The sequence below is a fragment of the Solanum verrucosum genome, unplaced genomic scaffold (genome assembly GCF_900185275.1).
Source record: "Solanum verrucosum unplaced genomic scaffold, falcon-dt-bn FXZP01000005.1, whole genome shotgun sequence".
Classification (NCBI taxonomy): domain Eukaryota; kingdom Viridiplantae; phylum Streptophyta; class Magnoliopsida; order Solanales; family Solanaceae; genus Solanum; species Solanum verrucosum.
This window is the reverse complement of record NW_026020186.1, coordinates 309,903-330,540: the sequence shown is the minus strand read 5'-3', so window position 1 is coordinate 330,540 and position 20,638 is coordinate 309,903. Positions and strand designations below refer to the sequence as shown.

The window sequence follows — 20,638 nt, the reverse complement described above, 5'->3', positions numbered from 1 at the left end:
TTGCAAAGCGATTTTGACCCTTCTGAAAAAAATTTAATTGTCAAATTTTTTTGCCACCTCTTGTGATTTAAAGTGGCTGTTCTCTTGCAAATTTGAGTCTCGGTTTTGATCAATACTGATGACCTGAATAGTGCTCTCAATCGAACAAACATGAATGTACGGCTACAACAAGACCAACTGAAGTTGCATAGACAATATGTGAACTATTTGCATCTCGTTGTGATTAGCCATTTATCAAATTTATTCTCTTGTAATGACCGTTACACACTAGCGAAAGTGTGTGGTCTTGCTTAACTTAAGTGTCGATGCCTTCTGGGATTAGCTTGCCTTGAACCTTGCATGAATAAACCTAGAATATGACCTGTTAGTCTGATTGATTTAGAAAGGTGTGCTCTTGAAATGATCTTAGACAACTTTAAAGAGTGTGAGACAAATTTGACATATACCTGTTTTGCGGCCTACCTGTGAGCGTGTGAAACTCTTTTGAACACCCTTTGAGCCTTACCTTTCTTTGAAAGAACCTTGATGCCCTAAACCTTACTTGACCCACTACCTATAATCCTCTTGATTTGTGGTTTAGCGAATAGCCAACTTAGGCCAAAGTTGGGGGTGTGGTAAAAAGGAAAAGGAGAAGTCAAGAAGTGCAAGAAAAGTCTCTCTTAACCCCTGGTGTTGCAGAACAATGGAAATCCTTCGAAAAAATAAAATAAAAAATAAAATAAAAAAATAATAGAATTTCTGTGGAATAAAGTACAAAGGAAATCGGGTTTTCAAGCAATCCATGGAGGTGAATGAAAAGATGACTTAGAAGCACTAGAAAAAGAATTGATAAAGGAAAAGAAAGGAATGCCTTGAGAATACCACATCTCACAAGGAAAAAATCACTGAGCCTAAATGACCATACCTTTGCACTTATCCCCATTACAAGCCTTAGAAAGACCTTTTTGATCTTGAGTAAGACGAATCGAAAGTCGATTGGAAAATAAGGTCAAACCTATGGGTAAAAACATGCATTGTGTTCCTTTTTTTTGAGTGTGAGCGTTGCATTTGATTCCTGGTCTTGAATTGATTAACCTTTGCGTGTGAATATGGAATCATTCTTGATGTGAAGGCACTTAGATACTTCCTGTTGAGCTTGATTGCACAAGTAGAAAGTATTGCGAGCATGAGAATCTTTGGTAATGGTGTGTCACAACTTGAATCTTTAAGTACACAATTGATCCTTGCATAAGTAAATTTGAGTCTGGTTGTGTTCATTCATGATTTAGTCTTGTGTATCACTATTTGAGACACCTTGTTGAACGACTGAATTTGAGTTTGCTTGAGGACAAGCAAACATTTAAGTTGGGGGTGTTGATGAGTCCACAAATTGGACTCATTTAGGGATTTATTTTGATAGGAATAGTGTCCTCAAATGCTTATTTTGTCTCAATATCTGATGAAAACTCTTAAGTTTCAGGTATTTGAAGTTTTAGTGGAAGCACGGAAACTTAGGCACAAAAAGGAAGAAAAAGGCTGAAAAGAATGAAGAAGTTGAAGCCTGAGCATCGCCAAGCACACTTGGCAATTCGCCGAAGGGACGCACTCCGCCCTTTGTTCCAGTACGCGAAGCCCTGAAGGAGCAGGATAAAAAAGGCGATGAAAGGAACAGTCGGCGTTTCACCGAATAATTCCGCGAAGCAGTACTATCTCGCCCAATGACACAGAGTGTAACGACCCAAGAGCACCCCCTAGCCGTTACATGTATATTCGACCTCTCGGAGGTCTCATACAAGCCTTAGCATTCATTCATCGCATAGATCATAAAAGTCACTAAGAATTTAAAAACTTTCCTTACAAAGAAGACATTTCATTAAAAATAGCAACCGAAAGACTTTCTAGACTTTATACATGATGACTCAAAACCATCTAATACTTGAATACAATAATGGGACTAAGCCCATACAAGACTTAAACACAATACTAGAAATACATCAAAAGGAACATGTAGGGTGTTGTCCTCGAATATATGAGGACTCACCAAGTCTTCATCGTCAACACTTAGAAACTTATCAAGTAGCCATGACATGTCACCATCTCCCAATTCCTACACTTTAGTCAAAAAGGGAAAGAAAGGGGTTAGCACAATTAAGTACTAAGTATGGAGACCATTTACAAGGAATATATGCTTTCATATCATTTTTGATAAAACCTTCACTTCACAAGTATAAGAGATATAATACAAGCCAACATTCGCATATAAGACCATAGCCAACTATACACATACTTAACATATCCATATCCAACCCATGCTTAACTTTAGAAGAACACATGCTATTTCATTATCATAGGACCTCCACCTAATATAACCTTAAGACACGCTTGAGTGAGACAAGAAGTGACTGCCCATACAACCTCTTCAATCACACTTAAGTGTTCCTCAAGATTACCTTAGATAAGGACATTTCCTTTACAACATAACATCAATAGACCAACATATTTAAGAAACCACTTAGGAGACCTTCAAGCACATAAGGGGACTTTCACATAATAGTCGTTAGACTTAAGGAACTCACTTTAGTATCTTCAAAGCCTACTCGTGCCATGTGTAGATAGCATCCCATACTACTACCTACACGTTGTAGAACCTATCCAATAACTATAGTGCACATCCCACATGATGGGAATATGCATAACCGACATAGACCATACTAGCTAGGCATGGAATCCGGTGTCTATCCTACTCCATGGAGGTTGTTCTACTTGCCAAGGGTAGAACTAGTAAGCAACCCATGTAGGCACATGGTTTGGGGGATTTCCAAGTAAGTTCATTGTGCCTAATCGCATACTCAACTAGGCCACCTTCCTAACCACATCCACTCGGTGCTATCCTTATTTCCCATAGAATATTCAATCACATATGTACTAGAGAGGGTTTCTTTTATAGTTCAACCAACTCATAGTACCTCTTCCCAAGAAAGGGCCCATTTCTTAGTCATAGCCAATCAAGGTTCATAAGGATAGATCATTTAACTTTCTTAGATAAGGATTCTCATGCCGTTCCGGCTCCATCCATCTCTAAGTCTATCATTTCACTTAAGAAGGGAACATCGCCCTAAGGCCAATCCTTCAAGGTTATACATTTACTTAGGAAAGCTAGACTTACGAAATGACACCATTTATTAGTTCTGCCAATTCAAGTCTTGGCCTAGAATTCCTCTTTTAGCATTTATAGAAAGGACACCATCTCTTAGTTCTAGCCCACTTCACACATTCATGCATTCAAGACTTTAAGTAACAAGAAAAGACACTTTAGTCTACTAATCAAGTCACAACATTATCATTTGAGGACACTTCATAATCCAACATCATCACATATATACATCATGAGAAATCATACTTTAAATCACAATGCTATCCACTTTACATAGGATCACCTCAAGATCACATAAACTCATTCACATCATATCTTCACATATAGCTTCACATAAAACTTTACATATAGCTTCATATAGAACTTTACATATTAGCTTCATATAGAACTTTACATATAGCTTCATATAGAACTTTACATATAGCTTCATTTATATATGAACACAATAATACAACAATCATAATCCAAAAGTAACAAGCAACACTTCCACCAAAGGTGGATCCAACCTAAGAAGCAATTATAGGAATATTAAGAGATCAAGCCATCTTACTACCTTTCCAAGGCCATAAGGCACAATACTCAATTTCATGCCACTTATACAATATTCATCAAGTTAGGTCAACTTACCCTCTTTTCATGGCTATCTTCATCATCCTCATATTCCAACAATTAATGATACAATAACAATGATAATAACAACCTTCAACTATACAAGCTAAGCTAAACAATATCCAATAACCAACATAAAGACTAAGTCCCAATTTATGACCATTCAAGGCTACTACCTCACATCATACAATTCAATAACAATTTCCAACAATTCAACATAGCTAAGATCATATAAGAATAGCCCACATCAAACCACTCAAAAATCCTTCATCAATTACTCAAAATCAATAGACCCACTTTAGACCAAATTTAGAGAATTTGAAAAGACATGGGTTCATGAAGATTTCTTTCTTAAAACCATCAATAATCATAAATAATAACATAAAACATTATTTAAAAGGTTTTCATCTAAGAACCCATGCTAGAATTGAAATTAGGGTGTTTGGGAGAACTTTGAAAACACTTTGATTTGGCTCCTTGAATGGAAGAGGAATCAAGGATAAAGAATCCCCATACCTTAACCTTCATGAATCCCACGAAATTTGAGAAGAAAACACTTGTAACCTTCAACCCTAGCTTTAACTTGACCTAGCCTCCAATGGAGTTTTAGAGAGAACTTTTGGAAGAATGAATTCTAAAATACAATATACAAGTTTAAATACCTTTAAAATACTTAAAAAAACATAAAACAATAACCCATATATTACCCAAACTACCCTCACTTAGTTGGACCTTTTTAAACAAGTCTAACTTGAGTTTTATTTTCGCAGATTTCGTTGGGAAACAAGTCCGCGACGCAGAGGTGTTCCCACAAGTTTCTAAAAATTAAATTTCGAGATAGAAGAGTCCGAGACACATCCATGATGCAGACCAAACATTTGGCCCTTGGTGGATCTAGTCCGCGACGTGGACATGCTCCCTCCAAGCACAACTTCAAGCTGCCTTGGCAGCTTGCTTGGCCAAGGTTGGGGTCCTCCTCGGGGACCCTTAGGGTGGCCCCCGGGGCGTCCTATCCAAACATTTTGACCCTAAAAATATTTATTAAGACACTAGGGTCACCTCCACTGATTTTAGACTCCAAACAACACATAAAAACTGAACAACTCACTAGAACACACCAACACATAAAAGACTAGTTTCCGAATGTCTTGGTCGTCCCTTGACGTTTGACTTCCAAACTCTTTAAACTGACTAAAAAGGCTATTCTTCATTATTTTAATAAGTTATTAATGCATAAAACCCATGTGAGGCTCTACTTTATCCTACTTGATTTTGAGGGGTGTTACACAGAGCACGGCCATGCTGAAGGCTAGTGCATGACGACGATGAACTACACCAAAGGATGAATCGCTGAGTTAATCGGCGATTTCGACTAACCTCACCGAAAGATCCGCCAACATTATTTTATGAAGTATATAAATACTAAACATGTTATTAATTTTTAGAGAGAGGAACATTTATTTTAATTTCCAAAATAGAATATTACTTTTTGGGATATTTTCTCTCAAGTTTGGAAAGGGTTTTTGGGAGACTTGAAGAAAGAAGGATTTCATCTACCCCAAGTTGGAAGTGAGTCTTCTCCATTCTTCTTCCTTTGGTTAAATCAAGGTTTAATTCCTATACCCATTTGATTTTAGTATCATTATAGGTGTATTTTGTTATTTCTTGATGTGTGACTAAAAACCCCCATTCTTGGGGTGTGATTTAGCAAATATGTGTTGATATTGTTGTTGGGTCTTGCTTGTTGATATGTTAGATGTACTTTAATGGTGATTTCACCTAGTGGTTGTGGTTTAATTTAATGGGTGTTTAGTTGCAAATACAAAACCACCTATGTGTTTTAGGCTTGCCCGAGAGGGAGGTCGTGAAACCAAGACCACTAGACTAATGGCTTATGGAGTGGGTCGACATGAGGTTCAGGCCGAGAGGGTAAGACCTAGTCCCATATCGTAACACTCAGCTCGAGAGAGTGAGTGGGGTAGGGCGTAGGCTGGCCTTAATGCGGCAAATGGGTGTCTGAGAGGAACACATTTGAAACGGGGTATGTTTCCCGAGAGGGAACTTATTTCCATCTAAAACTTACCTTAGTCACTATTATCTTGCAAATTTCCTATCGAAAGTATGTATCCAACGATTTATCTCAACTTGTATTGCGGTCACACCCAAGAACTTATCCCCATACTTGATTTTCTTGTTATTTTTGTTGTTTTTACTACTTGTGACAAAACCCCCATTTGATATTTGACAGCTATGTGTCACCCCTTTTAATTTATAATGTTTTTAATTGTTATGTCTTTAGCTACGACTAGTTAGAACTTGATTTTATTTTTCTATTAATTTTCAAAACCACTCCCTTGGGACATGACCCCAACCTTTCATTTGGTTACTATATTATCGACCATCATAGACACTCGTACCCTAGGTTAGTGTCGTTGGTCATGATAAACAGTAGTGGGCCTCTTGGATTCTGCACTCTTTGCCTAAATTGAGACTTAAATCTTCATACCCATTGGATTTCAACATCATTGAATGTATAAATTTCTATTTCTTAATGTATTGCTAAAAACCCCCCATTCTTGGGGTGTGATTTAGCGAATATGGGTTAAGATTGTTGTTGGGTCTTGGTTGCTGATAGATTAGATGTAGTTTAACAAATTTGTAGTTGCAAATACAAGTTTATTTATGTGTTTTTGGCTTGCTTGAGAGAGGAGTCGCGAAACCAAGACTACTAGATTGATGGCCTAAGAAGTGGGTCGACCTGAGGTTCAGCTCGAGAGAGTGAACTCTAGTCTCATATCCTAACACTCAGCTCGAGAGAGTGAGTAGGGTAAGGCGTAGGCTGGTCTTCATACGGAAAATAGGTGTCCGAGAGGAACCCATTTGAAATGGGGTAATTTGCTCGAGAGAGAACTTATTCCCACATAAAGCTTAGCCTAGTAACTATTACTGCATAAATTTTCTATCGAAGGCATGTACCCAATAATTTAGATTAACCTGTATTTCGGTCACATCCCAAGAATCCCTTTTTCATTGCTTAGATTTCCGTGTTGATTTTGCTAATTTTACCTTACTTGTGACAAAACCCCCATTTGATATTTGACACTTTTCTGTCACCCCCTTAATTTACTATGATTTTAATCGTTGACTTCTTTAGCTACGACTAATTAGAATGAAATTCCAATTTTCTATTAATTTTCACCACCGCTCCCTTGGGACACGACCCCATCCCTTGGTTGGGTTACTATACTATTGCACGATCGTAGACACCTGAACTGTAAGACGTGTCATTGATTACGTTAAGCTCAAGAGCGAAGAGAAATTCGCCAAGGGAGTTTGGTCAGCCCGACAAATGTCACCGAGTTGGTTGTGAAGTAGATTTGGGGCCAAACTTTGGGAAAATATAAATAGCCCAAAGAATAGAGTTTTGAGAGAGTTCGATTAGGGAGTTGAACTACTGAGTTCAGGAGAAAGTTTTGAGTTAGAACATTTACTTTTTAGAACACTTTATCTAGTCTTCTTGGGGTTTTACAATTTGAAGCTTGAGTTTGATAATATGAAGTTAAATCCAAAGTGGGTTTACTCTTTATTTCTTGATTTTAAATACCCATGACTGCTTTCATGAAAGGTATACTTCATTTACTTTTTGTGATGGGTGGCTAAAACCCCAAGATCTAGGGGTGCTCTAATGGGGTTGGGCGTTAATTTAATGTAATTTCTATTGTTCTACACTATGGTTTGTTCCTATTAATTCATGAATTTGGTCTAATTATCATGGGGTTAACTTAAGGGATAAGGTTGGAAACTTAATTCCTACTTTCGATCTCTGGTTGACGCTTGAAAGAGATTAATTAGAGTGGATAATTAGTTTAATACTAGCAGTTTAGATTTGATGTCTATGACTTGGTTGAAAGAGAGGTTATGGGTCAGATCTATTTTTCCCTATTCTTGAAAGAGAGCATAGGGTAAGGTACTGGTATTTTAGAAATGGCATTAGATAAGACCGAAATGATATTCTAGGCATATATGCTTTGAGATCAAAAGATGATTAGTGTGATTGAAGATGACTTAGCTTATTCATGTATGTACATCACTATAGAGCAATACCATTACTCCTATGTGACATTGATATCCGATCCCCGCAACCCTAGATTGCTTGTTAACTCTTGATTTCATTTTGATTTTAGTTTGAGGGCGATAACTGAAAAAAAAGCTTTATATTAAGTTTGTGGTACCATCCACCCAATTATTCTTACTATTCCAAGTGAGCTGATTTAAAGTCCAACTCTTTCGATAAATAATTCTCCACGATATACCATTTCCTGTGGGATTTGACCTGAATAGTCGTTGGGTTTTTTACTTACTACAACCTCTCACTCTTTTAATTAGTTTTGGAGGGTGATTTGAGCGTTATCATACCAGAGATCATATGGATCACATTCATCACACAAACAGATCATATGGATACCAAGAAAATATGTAGCTTTACCCATATCTTTCAACTTAAATTAGGATGACAACCATGACTTAATCTTGATCATGAATTCCTTATCATTTCTAGCTATAAATATGTCATCTACATAAAATATTAAAATTACATTACTTGGAAGCAGCTTAATTTAGGCTTGATCATTGAGCAAGAGATGTCCACGAGGTCCAGGCAGCGCCAGATGTCCCTCCTATTCCAGGTACTAATCACAGAGTTATGTCGACGGGCTAGAGTTCCACGAGATAAAAAGAGGGATGTTGAGATTACACCCACTTCTTCTATCAATATCTGGCGTATATAGGCCGAGTACATGAAGGACGAGGCTGATAGAAGGAGGGAAGCCTTGGTGGACACATCCCCAGAGGTTTATATTGATATGCTACCTGCAGAGGCAACCATGCCTACTCTAGCCACTAGGCCTTCAGGTACTTCTAACTCCAGTTCTTCTAAAGCCTCAAGTACTTATGCTGCTCCCTCTCCCCTAGATCTGCTGCTACTTCTGCTTCTAGGCCTTCGATCACCCAGGTGATGCTATATAAAATGGGGCATTTGGCCCAATTTGCCGATGTGTGTGCCTCTCGATTAGAGGTTGTTTTTCCTAGGATGATCGAGAGAGCCGTTGATGCTGTATTGACACCTCTCAAGGCTTTGATTGATGCCCTTACAATGAGAGTAGAGGTATTTGAGAGAGGACATGGTGCTTCTGAGGAGGTGACGACCTTGAAGGCCGATGTATCTGAGTTGAGGAAGGATGTGGACCATCTAAAGTCCATAGATTTTACTTCATTATTTGGGACGATGAAGATTCCAGATGACCCGAGCATAGTTATTCCAGCTTATTCTGAGGTGCCTACGGCTACCACAAGAGATGAGGTTAGAGTTGATGTTGTTGCTGCTGAGTCCGAGGCTGAGACTGATGAGGAGCAGTTTGGTGTTCATGAGGATGTTGTCTTTGATGATTTGGCAGACCTTGAGAGTGCCATGGTAGATTCAGCTGTTCAGGCCTCTTTGAGGGATGTTTCCATTGTTGGCTCCAGTGGAGCTAAGATTGCTGAGACCCCGAGCACTGATGCCCATATAGACGGAGCGACGGATATGCAAATTTCACCCAGGCTTAGCCTATTAGGATGACCTTTCCTTTTCCTCTCTGTTACTTTTTATACTATTTTTGATTTAGTTGCATTTGAGGACAACTGCGTATTTTGTTAGGTGGGGTGAGGTATTACCATACATACCTCTTGTGACTGTTTTGTGAATATGGGTTCTGTTTTGATGATGATTTTGTGAATATTGAGCCTATTATTTTACATATATCTTGGTTGTGATATTACAGATGTTCTTAGTTTGTGGGCTATTGTTTTGATGTGAAAGCGGTTTTGAAGCAATTTTAAAAATTTTACCACCTCTTGTGTGTGTGATTGTGGATGTTCTTGTACAAATTTGAATAGTGCTCTTAATTGAACAAAATGAATGTGTGGCTATGATAAGGTAAACGAAGTTACATAGGCAATATATGAACTTTGAGCATCTTGTTGTGACTAGCCGATTGTAAATGAAGTCTCTTGTGATGAAAATTGCACGCTAGATAAAAAGTGTAGAGTCTTGTCTAATGATTGTATCAATGCCTTGTGTGGTGAGGTCGTCTTGAACATTGTGTTTGATGACACCTAGAATTTTCCCCGTTGGTCCGATTGATAGAAGTGAAGCAAGCAATTGAAATGATCTTAGGCAAAATTTTTGAAGAGTGAACAAATTTAACAATATACCTCTTTTATAGCCACCCTTGTGAGAAGTGTGAAACTTGTTTTTCCACCCATTGAGCCTATCCTTTTTATTGAAAGAAACTTGAAAAACTTTGACCTCTTCATCTATTCACCCATAATCTTCATGAAGTTTTGGTTTGTTTGAATATCCAACTTAGGCCAAAAGCCTAAGTTGGGGGTGTGGTGAAAAAGAAGGAAAGTCAAGAAGTGTGAATATTTCCCCATTTGATCGATTGTTTTGAAAAAGATGGAACCCCTCCATGTAAAAAAAAAAAGATAAAGGAAATGAAATAAAAGAAAAGAAAAGAAAATGACTAAAAAAGAGAAAAAAACTGTGAAATAAAGTAGTGAAAATTGCGAAAGAGATGGGGTATTCGGTGGTTCATATGGAGTTGAATAATGGGGTGGATTATAGGCAAGTTTGAAATGTTAAAGAAAAGGAGAAAAGTGATGTTCAGGCCATACTTCATGAAGGAAGAGGCCACTAAGTCTAAATGACCATACCTTTACACTCAGCCCCGTTACAAGCCTTGAAAAGACCTTTATGATCTTGAGTGAACTGAAACGAATGTTGATTGGAAAATAAGGTTAAACCTATGGGTGAAGTCATGCATATGTTCATCTTTGTGAGTGTGAGAGTTGTATGTTATCCCGATACTTTAAATTGTTGAGAAATTTTGTGTGAATATGGAATCATCTTTATTGGGGCATTTTAATACTTTTGTTGAGCTTGAACTTACATTTGAAGCAAGCATTGTGAGCTTGAGCATACTTGATGATGGTGAGTCACAATTTGAAACTTTGAGTGCACAATTGATCATTGTAGAAGTAGTTTGGACCTTGTTGTGTGCATTTATGTTGAGTCTTATGCAACACTGTTTGTAGACATCATTGTTGAACTACTGATCGTGAGTTTTACTTGAGAACAAGCAAGAGTTTAAGTTGGGGGTGTTGATGAGTCCGATATTTTGACTCATTTAGGGCTTTGTTTTGATAGTATAAGTGTCCTCTAAGGCATGTTTTATGTTCTAAACTGATGTTAAAATGTTGATTTGCATCTATGGAGTCTAAGGAGCAATCCAAGGACATTACCGGACAAAAAGGAACTAAAAAGCTGAATAAGTGAAGAAAAGCGACCCTGTTGATTGCCAAGACCACTCGGTGTACCGCCTAGTGGCTCTTTAGCTTGCCCAAAGTTACAGCGTGCTAGCGCTGGGGAAAAATCAAGACGGCGACAAAAATGGGCAGTCGGCGAATCGCCTATCCACCGATCGGTTCCGCGACAATACACTGGATCGCCCAAAGTTATAGGACTTGGAATGCTGAAGACCAATGCAAAATGTAAATGGAAAGAGAGAAAACAACGGATCACCAAACCACTCGGCGAGGCGCGACTTATCCCACCGAGTGGAATTTTAGGCCAAAATGCAAGCAACTATAAATTGGATTTTGAAAGGAATTTTGAACAGTTCTCTTCCAGACATTGCATTTCTCATTCTAGAGTTAGAGTTTTTCTCTTAGTTTCAGTTCTTATGGCAGACTTTGAGGATTTATAAGCTTAATTTTGAGGTTTAGCAAGTGGTTTTTTAAACTTCTTCAATTTAGACCATTGTAAAGACTTGGGAACCTTTACCCTGATCATGTCAAATATATTTGGTAATCGTTTCTTTATTTTTATGATGTTTGGATTAAACTCCAATTCTTGGGGTGTGATCATGTGATTATAGGTTGAATTAGCTTATGGGTATTGTTAATTACTGATTTAAATGTTATATTGAAGTTGGTTTAATTATTAGCGGTGTTTTAATCTATGAATTGTTGTTGCAAATGCAATTATAATTTTGAGTTCTTAGCTTGCTTGAGAGAGAGATCTTGGAACCAAAACTTTTGATTAATGGTTTGTAGGTATTGGACTGATATGGGTTCAGCTCGAGATAGTGAATCATCAACTCAATTTTACCCATCTAGCTCGAGAGAGTGGATGTATTAAGGTTGTGGGTTGTTCTTTTGCTAAGCTTGTTGATGTTCGAAAGAAATCACTTGAAACGTGATAGTTGTTCGAGAGGAAACTATTTCACTCATAGTCCAGCCTACACACCAATATTTAGCTATTTAGTAGTAGTTTCAATTAACCATATAGTGAAATTTGCCTATAATCGATCACATCTTGAGAATTTCTCTCTATATTGTTATTTCCTTAGTGTTTGATTCTGTTACAGCTAATAATTGCAAATCAAAACCACCCATCTAACATTTGTGTCATCCCCTAACACTTGTTTTCATGTCTTTTTCAATTTATTCTATTCTTATAACTAAATAGACCACATTTGTACTTTATAACTGAATTTGAACACGCACCGCTCCCTGTGGGTTCAACCCCAACCTTTCATTGGGTATTATACTAGTTAACGATCTTTTGCACCTAGAATTGGATGAGGTGTGCTTGAAACGTCAATCACTCCCACTCAAAGAAAGGACATTTATTCCTCTCTCACTTGAAAGAGGATTGGTGACCACTTGTTGTCACTTGAAAGAACATCTAGTTGGTCACTTCCATTGTGTGTCGAAGGATTACTTTAACTCGCATATGCTGATGGAATAGTTTGTTGATGAAAAACTAATTCATCATCTACTAAAATACTTCCACTCTAAAGAAGTGATCCTTGAACTTTTTGATGCCGTTTCTCAAATATGAACTATTTCAGCCATTTCTCCTCTTTTTAGGAAACACATTTTCTAAGAATGTGACATCTCGTCATTCAAATTCAATTATACTTTTACTGCTTTTCTCACCTATAAACATACAACCTTTGGAGGTTTCTGAGTACCTTATAAAGATAATTATCTTTCCTCTCAAACCCAGTTTTGTCATATTTGTGAGAGGAATTATATGTATAGACACCATAACCCCAAGGTCTTGGTATACTCAGACCATGATGTCTACTGGTTATTGGTCCATAGTTTTTATGAAGTGGTTGAAAGTAATTTTGGAGGCATTCAATTATGTAAATAGAGAGTTGTAAGCAAAGTAGCACCCAAAAAAATAATTGAGAGACTGACTTTGTTCATCATTGATCTAACCATTTCTAGGAGCACTCTGTTTCTCATCTCTATAACACAATTTTGTTGTGGAGTGTTTGAAATAGTCAATTGATGAATAATTCTATTTTCACCACATAATTCATTAAATTGAAACGATAAATATTTTTGGCCATTATTAGTTCGAAGAGATTTTATCTCTTGTCTAATTGATTTTTCACTAAGCTCATATAGGGTTCTAAAATAATTTATTGCTTCTGATATTTGGGAAATGAAATAGATATAATTAAAGTGGGATTATGAATAAATTTAATGAAAGAACTTTCCCTATGCCTAGCTGTAACATTCAAATGCCTACAAATGTTTGAATGGATGAAAATTTTTCATTGGTTTATTTACTAAAAGGTTTCCTTGCAGATTTTGTAGCTAGATTCTAACACCCCGTAAATTCTAACCTAAGATTTGAACTATTCTTCGCATGTGTATAGGCCCAAACATGATGATTTCTATTTATAAATAGGTGTTAATTCCTAAGTGTGGAAAGCGTGTTGGGTTTGAATTAAGATAATAAGATTCTTCTAGCACAAAATGGAGTGGAAATTTTCTTACTGATTATGTTTCACTATAAGTTCTTACTAGGGTACACTTAAACTGAGTATATCTCTTAGAATATGAAAAGGCATATGTCCTAACCTATCAAATTAAAGGTATGTGGTCTCGTTTCCAACTTTACAAACCATTTGTCAATCTGATATGTGATCAAGAAGTGGTGCTTATTTAACTAAGCACTACACTGAGGTCTGGGCCACACTTCACACCAAACTAAACTTCAAATGCTGAAAACAATATGGGTCCACAATGGAGCCTGCGGGGCGTCCCCAAGGTCTGTGACAACCCTTGCGGCGCACACCTTCTATTTCTAGGTGAAAAACACATTTGTCTACCTCTAATTAAGGATATTTTGGTACTTTTATTTTAGAAAACTTCCCCACTCGAATTTTAAGTCCCATAAACCTTTTTTTTCCAGCCAACTTTGACCCATTTTTGTAAACCCACAATACTACACATCAACATATCCCCAATTCCCATTATCCTATTTTGAGCCCATCAAACATACCCCAACATACATATAACAATGAGCACACTAACAAACCCATTTCCTTATGTCTTTTTCCCTAAATGACCCAAACCCTAAAACCATCACAAAATCGATGCATCATTTTGTCACGATGTAAAGTATACCCTAGGTGTGACATGATGATGTGTCCATAAATTGGACTCATTTAGGGCTTTATTTTGATAGAAATAGTGTCCTCTAATGCTTATTTTGTCTAAATATCTGATGAAAACTCTTAAGTTTCAGGTATTTGAAGTTTTAGTGAAAGAATAGACACTTAGGCGCAAAAAGGAACAGAAAGGCTGAAAAGAACGACGAAGTTGAAGCCCGAGCATCGCCAAGCACACTTAGCGATTCGTCGAAGGGATTTACTCCGCCCTTTTTTCCAGTACGCGAAGCCCTGAAGGAGAAGGATAAAAAAAGCGATGAAAGGAGAAGTCGGCGCTTCGCTGAACAGTTACGCGAAGCAGTACTATACCACCTAATGGTCCAGAATGTGAAGGCGCTGAAGGCAAGCACGAAACCCCAAGTTGGAAGTGGGTCTTCTCCATTCTTCTTCCTTTGCTTAAATCAAGGTTTAATTTCTTATACCCATTTGATTTTACTATCATTTTAGGTGTATTTTGTTATTTCTTGATGTGTAGCTAAAAACCCCCATTCTTGGGGTGCGATTTAGCAAATATGTGTTGATATTATTATTGGATCTTGCTTGCTGATAGGTTAGATGTAGTTTAATGGTGATTTCACCTAGTGGTTGTGGTTTAATCTAAAGGGTTTGTAGTTGCAAATACAAAGCCACCCATGTGTTTTCGGCTTTCCCAAGAGGGAGGTCACGAAACCAAGACCACTAGACTGATGGCCTAAGTAATGGGTCGACATGAGGCTCTGCCCAAGAGGGTGATCCCTGGTCCCATATCCTAACACTCAGCTCGAGAGATTGAGTTGGGTAAGGCGTAGGCTGGTCTTCATGCGACAAATAGGTGTCCGAGAGGAACACATTTGAAACAGGGTAAGTTGCTCGAGAGGGAACTTATTTACATTTAATGCTTAGCCTAGTCACTATTAGTTTGCAAATTTCCTTTCAAAAAGCATGTACCCACTTACTTATCTCAACTTGTGTTGCGGTCACACCCCAAGAACATTTCCCCATACTTGATTTTGTTGTTAATTTTCGCTATTTTTACTAATTGTGACAAAACCCCCAATTTAATATTTGACACTTTCTTGTCACCCACTTTAATTTACCATGTTTTTGTTCGTTAATGTCTTTAGCTACGACTAGTTAGAGCTTAATTTTATTTTTCTATCAATTCTCAAAACCACTCGCTTGGGACACAACCCCAACCTTTATTGGGTTACTATACTATCGACACTCATACCGTAGGTTAGTGTCGTTGGTCACGATAGCCATCACATGACGTATAGAACCTCAAAAGGCACAAATCACTTAGTATACATCATACAAGAAAATAAAAATAAAGATTTCAAAAGAAGTATTTACATATCATAAAAGTGTTTAACAACGCGAAAGTCTAACATAGTCTGAACAAGGCATCTAAACATTAAAAGGTGTGGTTGGGACGTAATCCATACAACACATACATCATCCAAAAACTAGAAAGATGAAAAGCTAGTAAAACTGTCTTGGTCCTCGGAACATGAGGACTCGCCAACTCTTGAATCTGATAAATGATCGACTAGCCATGATGTGAGTGGTAAGAGAGTTAGACCCTACATTAATGAGACAATGTACACACAAGTATGCATTAGTACATGGAATGTACTAAGTATGGGGAAGTATGCATAAATAGACATAATAGCATGAAGAGTTTGAACATATGAGATATGACCAACATTTAGACATTTAAAGGTTGAAAGAAGCAATAACGTATGAATCATAAGATATGGTCAATGCATTTCAAAATAAGAGACATAGGAATCTTTGAAGAAACTTTTTGGTTTTGCGGGATATTTAACTTTAACCGACAACAAGACTATAAGTGCTATATCATGGAATTCGATATATCTCTCAGACCGAAAGAAGAGGATTCTACTTGCCAAGGTAGAATCCGTATATATCATCTTTTGCTAAAGTGGATCTACTAGCTAGGTTATTTAAGATAATCCATCGGGGGCATGTAGTTACAGACTAGAGGTTGCTACTAGAACTACCCTATTCGAGCCTCCACCTTAAAGCCCTGCCGGTGCTAAGTCTAAATACAAACATAATTGATAAAATCAAATATCATTATAACATAGAAAAGGCAATGATCAATATAAATACACATCTTATAGATCAAAATATATAATAGCTCTTTAAGTTACAATTCAAGCATAGGTAAGAAAACCTTTCACCAATGTGAACCAATATGTGAGAAAATAACTTTCACAATCATGATCATGTTTGCATGTGAGAAAATCTTTCAGAACAACATTAACACTTTTCACATAAAAGCACCCTATCATCATAAAAATCATTTTCATAAGACATGCATTCTCAGTCAGAATCCATAGTTCATGGGTTCCTGAGTTTTTCATAAGTTCATAACTAAAATTAATGGGTCATGCTTGAGTTCATATAATTTCAACTAAATATCATGTAATTACATTTAAATAATGTAATAGGAGATTTAAACAAAAATAAAAATCATAATTGAATGAGACCTATGTAGAACTAAGAAGAACTCTAATTTGATCAATTGAAATAGAACTCAACTTGGACCTCAAAATTTCACTTAGTTTTGGACCTACCTACGAGACACATATATAACTCGTAGAACATTTGACGGACCATCCTAGTTGATCGTAGCATGGGGTATTGGGACTTTATTTTCAAAAATTATTTTCCCAATTTTATGAGATTGGTCAACGACCCGTAGAAATTTCTACATATTGTAGATTGGTCTCATAGACCTACACCGGTGGCCAAAATTCATGCAACCTATTTCATTTTTGAAATTTGAGGTGTTACACCTCTCATCTCTGCCTTATCCTCTCTATACGAGAACATTCTCGAACTCGTTCCTTCATCAGAGAATTAGACGACTCCTATTCTTAATCCGTCGAGAATTAGTTAAATTCATACAATAGCCCGCTTAGACTTATCTTCCATGGAAGGTTTGAATTTCAAATTCAAATTCCCCAATCATTTTGAATTCCCACCAATTTCCCCCCAAATCGATTCCAATTTTGCCCTATATAAATACCTCTCCCTTCCCTATTTCAGGATGGTTTTTCCCTTGAATAAGAGAAAACTTTTATCCCCCTAAAAATACAATCTTTTATTCTATAAATACATCGCTTTTTCTTTGAAAAGGTCGTTAAGGAGAATTTCAGGTCCATAATAAATCTTCGGAAACTAGAAGCTTAGATATCTTTTGAGCTCGATGTCAACTCTTTGTTTCTAGGATGAGCTTGTTGTTGTTGGAGTTACTCTTGTATTCGTTTTCTCAACTGTCACTGCTCCAAAAATGATATACCTCCTCGCTTGTTTATTAGTTCTCTTCTATGTTTTAGCTTTAGTTTTCTGTCTAGCAGTTGATTTGTATCAATGCCTCTTTGCTTGATCAAATACTAGCTCTCTATTCTTAAAATAGTTGTATTTTCTTTCAATGATAATGCGTGTTTATTCTCTCTCTTTTTTTAATTTGAATATGACTTGAATATATGTCTGTATTTTCTGGGTGTTTTATTTAAAAATTTATTATGTCCTCAAATTTTCTTTTTTCCTTGTTTGGGTTTAATTCCTATGAACCAAATTTTCTCTTGAATGCTTATTTTGATGTTTATGCCTTAAAAGTGTTGTGAAACCTCCATGAATGTTTACTTCTACAAATTTTTTGTTACGTTCACTATTTTTCATTAAAGCTATGTATTTTGTTACTTCTTTGTTGTCTTCTTCATAAATATAACACAAAAATGTTGTAGCTTTGATGTAGTATCAACTAAGTATCCTTTTATGGTCTAGACATTTGCTCCTCTACTCATGTGCATCATGTTCATTTATGATTTTTGGTTTTTTAAATAGTCTTTAAATCTCTTTATGGGTGAATGCTTGTTACTATTTTGATCAAATGCTCATTGTGTTCCAAATGACATTTTTTTAATGATGTGTTTTGGTAAAATCTATAAATTTTTTAAAGAGTTGTAAGAATTAGTCCTATTTTCATAAAATGGGTTGTGCGCTGTAGTATGTGATTATTTGGGAATATTGGCTATGAAAATCCTATCCTTATATGATGAATTATTTTTGCTTGTTAGAGGAATCCTTTCTCTAATCCTTTTTATTGCTTCTATCCTAATTGATTGCTTATGTTGGCTTTTCAAGAGCCTTCTGATTATACTCAAATGGTTTTCTTATGATGCCTAGATAACTTGAGGTAATTTCTTATTTGGAATAATCTGGTTTATCTCTAATATTCATCACTTGTACTTCATGTTCCTTTGTAACCTCACTATTTAGTGATTTTTAGATAAGTTTGCATTCATAAAACTACAATTTGCATTATTCTAGTTTAAAGTGAAGTCTTCCATATGCTGAGAAGTAATCATTATCATCATTTTTCTTAGCATGAACTCCCTCCGATTAAGTCTATTGGACTCCCTTTCCTCTTCTTGCATCTAAGGTTGGGTTGAAACCTAACAATCCTTTATTGAGTCGGTATTAATCTTGTTTGGATGAAAGGGAAATTGATATGTATGCAAGGAAAGCTAAATTAAAGGTTGAAATGGGTCTGATACAGGTCCGGGGAGCCAAGATTTGAGTTGTATACATCAATATACATTGGATATACAACAGATACAACAATAGATATACACTGTTGCATACACAATGATAAATGGACTAAAATTTGCAAAGACATGCACAGATGATGCAACAAGCCATTCGAATAGTATTTTAGGACAAGTTTGGGTGGCTAAGACCAAGAGTTTTGGAATTTGGGCAAAAGAGCCCAAGTTTGAGACTGTTCTTTACTTTATTATTGTTATTTGCTTACTATTTTTTTTTTTATGAATTCTAACTTTGAATGCTTAGGTTAACTTAATTAAATTTCCTAAAGATAAATCATTTTTGTAATAGTTTATTCTTCTAACTAATTTATTTAATTGTATTTCCTTACTTACTCATTTAGACAAAGTTTAATTTCTTTCCAAAAAATATTTTAAATGTTTAAGTTCTTTAATTTTCAAATAATGTTTAAATATTCTTTATTTACTTTTAAGTAATTTTCTCAAAATTTAGTCAAATAATGTTTTAAATTGTACATAACCACATGTTACTGGACATTACAAGTGCGTAGAACCTTCTAAATGGAAATAAGAACCTTGTACCCTTTCTTTGGAATTTCAAATTTTTTTTTTCTGTTGAAGTATTTTTGAAATTAGTTAAAGGTTTCTTGATTTTCCCTTAAAAATTATAAGACGACTCTTTTAAAATGTTAGGTTTTTTCTTAAAGTTGAAATTAATTTTTAAACCGCTTCTTTTTGACACATTAACATAAATGTCAACTCTATTGGAGATTTAGTTAGATTCTAACCATTACACTTGTTTGTCTATCTGACTAGCGATCAGGGATTGTACTAATTTGTAATTACTTTACTGTTTGTGCTTTATGTGTATAATTCTGAATAGTAAACTATCATTGAATTCATAATATTTCTCCCGCCAATTCAAACTTTTTTGAATTGAAAGCCTTACGACAATTATGTGAGTCAAAATCATTGGAAATTCAAATGTTTAATAGAGGTTCCCTTGCGAAATGAGTTGGACCACATGATGGTCAACAGTTGCTAACTTCCCCCAATCTACGTTGTCCACTTCGGTCATTGGTCCACTTCAAAATAAAGCCTACTCTTAGTCAACTAGCGTAGAACGAAGCCAAATCCCTGAATTTAGTGCATTGACCTAAGATGACCCAATACCCAAGGTGTGTCGGGTCCATTAGAAAGTCTACTTTGAGTCTAAAATGACCCCCAACCCAAATGGACGATCATATTTATGTGTTTAAAGTTGAAGGATGTATACACCATTTAGCTAATCATTGTGCCCTGAGGTTTAGTGTTTATTTTACTAGATTATTCTAGTCAAAGGAGGGTCTTCACAAACTGCTATTTTAACTAAAAGGTGTTGGTATCTGGAGATGACAAGAAGTCCAAAAAGGAAGGATCTTTCAAGAAGGCTTAGTTTAGGATTGTACCCTAGTGTTGGACTGATTATTTATATCTCGTTTACCTTATTATGTGTCCCTATTAAGTTTATTCATAAAGCTTGTATAATATATTGTTTTGGGCAACAAAAAATTTCAAATATCGTTAAACAATCTTCAAATCGTTAGACCTACCCTTGGCAAAAAAGGTCACATATCTGTTAGAACACACAATAAATGCATATGTGTTATATGTTATGACTGTTTGTGTGAATGTGTTGCTTTATTTGGAGACATTCTTGCACATTCATTTTAAATAAATGTTTAGAACCTCCGAAGCACAAA

At 36.1% G+C, this 20,638-nt stretch overlaps 1 protein-coding gene across 1 annotated transcript; it reads left to right on the top strand.

Moving 5' to 3' along the window:
* Positions 1–8,768: 8,768 nt before the first annotated feature.
* Positions 8,769–9,359, top strand: LOC125829376 (uncharacterized). The gene has a single exon (XM_049508605.1). It carries the CDS (start codon positions 8,769–8,771, stop codon positions 9,357–9,359), a length of 591 nt encoding a protein of 196 aa, XP_049364562.1.
* Positions 9,360–20,638: the final 11,279 nt, after the last annotated feature.